The sequence below is a fragment of the Triticum aestivum genome, chromosome 2A (assembly GCF_018294505.1).
Source record: "Triticum aestivum cultivar Chinese Spring chromosome 2A, IWGSC CS RefSeq v2.1, whole genome shotgun sequence".
Lineage (NCBI taxonomy): Eukaryota > Viridiplantae > Streptophyta > Magnoliopsida > Poales > Poaceae > Triticum > Triticum aestivum.
In genome coordinates, this window is record NC_057797.1 from 566,702,961 (window position 1) to 566,706,484 (window position 3,524).

General features: G+C 43.1%; 1 protein-coding gene across 1 annotated transcript in view; it reads left to right on the top strand.

The window, feature by feature from the left end:
- Positions 1-3,260: 3,260 nt before the first annotated feature.
- Positions 3,261-3,524, top strand: part of LOC123185585 (translation initiation factor IF-2) — a gene marked incomplete in the record, with an annotated part of 4,228 nt that continues 3,964 nt past the window's right edge. The window contains 1 exon segment of the mRNA XM_044597443.1: positions 3,261-3,524. Within this exon segment, the coding sequence (XP_044453378.1) occupies positions 3,381-3,524 (144 nt within the window).

A 3,524-nucleotide genomic window follows, 5' to 3' on the forward strand; every position in this document is an offset into this window, starting at 1 on the left:
TATGTACAACCAAAACCTTAACCAAAAATATTGGCAAGCCAAATTTTGATAGGATTTGGATTTGGCTTGGGCTCAAACCAAGCACGACCATCACACTAGGCTGCTTAGGAATGTTGCGCTGCGGGCGGTTGTTGGTTTCGGTTTGCTTCTTCGCCTGTTTTTTGGCCCCATTTGTCAGAGGGCGTCGGTGTGTTTCCCTTTGTGTGTATTGGCGGGGTGGCATACATGGCTCTTGTCTCCAATTCCATGAAAGAATTGAAAACCGTCTCGATGTAAATCAATTCCTTTTGTATATGTTTGTACAGAAGACAAACCAGCTTACTATTTTGGTTTAATTTTTACACTTTCGTGATCTACACCAACACCCACATTCATTATTTGTTTCCTTTCACATGTCTTCCGATATATATAAAAGAAATTGATTTCATGATCAGTGTGGAGAACCCTATGACATGATTATGTGTTTGAAATAAACACAAAAGATAAATGAGTTTCTCTTGCTATTGTTCTGTAGAACATCAGTGGCCATATATACAAACATGAATGTCTCACATATTTGAAAAAGCCTGGAATACAAATCATTTTTTTAAAATCTAGCATAGGGTTCATTTTAAATGGTTTTAGAAATTTGAAGGTTTAATATAGAAGTTCATGGTTCAAAACAGGCCGAGCACAACAAAATAGGGCCCAAAATAGACATTTTCTTTTCAAAGATATAGGAACCAACGTAGTTTTTTTTTCATTCAGTTTTGGCTTATATAAATAAAATTATAATTATTGGTGAGTTAGTCAGACCTTTTTAAAGTTTGAACCAAGATCACGTCACTTATTTATGAACGGAGGTAATATAACACTACATTGATATTGCTAAATCTAGCATGAAATATATTTTTGAGAGATATCATGAAATTATTTCATAATGTATGCTAAACTTTATTTTAAATAACACATTTGGATAGAAATTAGTTTTGTTAAAGAGATATACTTTGGCAGAAGTTGATGATCAAGTGCAACATTAATATATATGTAACATTTCCTTTGAACCCTATGGCATTTAAAATTTCTTTTGATTGTAATAAATGAATGGAGGGTAAATTCCTAAGTAGCCTAAAAAGTCCTTATTTTGAAGTCATCGCGGGCATTGTTTTTCTTTCACCCAAATGAATATAGGCAGTTATACGGTTTCAAAAGCGTGAACTTCGGATATTTTGGCACCTAAAGTTGATTTTTTTTAGAAACACAATATAGACACAAAGGCTTACAATCAAAGACACTCGCTGTTAACAAGAAAGACGCCTCCCACTTATGAGGCACCGGAGCATCAAACCTGGGATTTGATCCCTGGTGGACTAGGGTACCGCTAACCTTCTAATCATCCAACCACGTGTTGATGCTTGATGCGTAACTCAATTCTTAAATGCGCAAATTGATTCGCTTAAAGCATCCACAATCGGACTTGGCAAATCCACCCCCTATATGTCTGTGGACGCGCCCAACACGCCCGCAGACGCATCCGGATGGGCCCTCATATTTCATGCTCAGCACCTACATATTTCAAATTCGGACTCTCAAATCCATGCACATCGATCATACACGCCAATGTCTCACGTAAATAACAAATGTTGGTGCCAAAAATACATAGTGTTTACATAAAATTTATTTTAAGTGCATAACTCAAACATCAACTCTATGGTTTCTATTGTGGGTCCACATATGCTCCACAAGATCACTAAGTAGCTGCACGTGCGCATGATGATCTTGAAGATTCTAATGCATTTGTAGGAAGTTCATAAGCTGAGTTGCATCTTGATCTTCCAAGATTTGAACTTATTCTCCAGGCTCTTCAAAATCATTGGTTCGGGCAACATCATCACTCTCATCTTCGACAATCATATTGTGCAAAATAACACAACATATCATGAGCTGCCACAAAATTTCTGATTCCCACATCATTGCAGCTCCACAAACAATTCTCCAACGAGTTTGAAGCACTCCGAATGCCCTCTCCACACCCTTTCTAGCTGCTTCCTGCATTGTTGCAAAGTGGCTTTTGTTTTTTGCCTTGTGGTTCGGGTATGTTCTTCACAAACACCACCCACTGAGGATATATGCCATCGACAAGATAGTATCCCATATTGTAGTCATGGCCGTTGACAGTGTAGTTTCATGACGACGACTCCCCATTGTAAAGCCTCCTGAATACCAAAGATCATTGAAACACGTTGATGTCGTTGTGAGAACCCGATATTCCAAAGAAATGATGTCAAATCCATAAGTCATGTGATGCCACTACTTCTAGTATGCTGCGGTCTTTTTGGTGTGACATTGATACATTCCCCGCAAACCTTTGGGTAGTTCTTTCATTGCCATGTATGCAATCAATTGATCCGAGCATTCTAAAATCCCTTTGGCCTCTTCAATAGACAACAACTTTTCTGTGTCATGCACATTTGGTTCTCTCAAGTGCTTTGCTCCAAACACCTGCACCACGTCGCGGGCAAACTTGACAGTAATCTTCATGCATGTGCTCTCCCCCATCCTGACCATCTCACCGACGAAGCATCAGAATTCATCATTTTTCTTAAAAAAATCACAAAAAACTAGACCGGACAATGTGTCGAACACATAGAGCGCAAGACGGAGCCAAAGAGTTGTCGGACGCACCGCGGTGGCGTTCGGGCCGGCGGTGACGTCCCCAGCGGCGAGCACGGGAGAGAGGAGTATTGTGCTAGTGGCGGCGGCGCAGAGGCTCGGAACGGCTGCGGACAGCGCACGGCGGTGGAGCGGCAAGACGGACGTAGCAGAGAAGGAAGAAGAGAAGAGAGAGCAAATGGATCTGGTAGGACAAGGGGTTGGATTTGGTGCAATTTGAGAAGGGGTAGGGTTGTCGGGTCTGACATGACGGACGCGCCCGAACGCCCATACCTGCACCCATATTTGAGTTGGATATGAGGGATCAGTCCAGATGTTTAAGGCACTGGTCTGGGTTGAATTTTTGTGACCGACCAATGACTGGGGCCGTCCACCCAATGTAGGTGCTTTTAAGGGGGGAAAATAGCAGGTCCACAAAATATCATACTTGCAGCTTGTCCTTGAAATGTTTACCATGTGTTTGGTTTGGTACGATGATTCTTGCAGATCATGGACATTCAACCTTGTGTACTACTACCAGAATGCGTTTGGTTTCGTGTGATGAGTCGAGAATGAAGAGTCTAGACACTGTAGGGTCCTTTTATTTGACCATGTGGTGAAGAGGTCCTTTCTCGTTCTTTGAGCTCAACCAAACCAGAGTCGCCGTCCGCAGAGTTTAACCCCCAACCAACCAACCAACCAAAGCACGCACGCACGCTAAACCCCCCCTCATCGTCGCTAGCGCCTCCATGGACGCCGGCGGCGAGCTCAATGCGGCCGCCGCGGAGCCGATCGGGGCCATCCAGTACGCCCCCTCCCCCGGCGCCACCTTCGACGACGACTGCGACGACCTCTACGGCGACGTCAACCTCAGCTTCCTCCCCCTCCCGCCG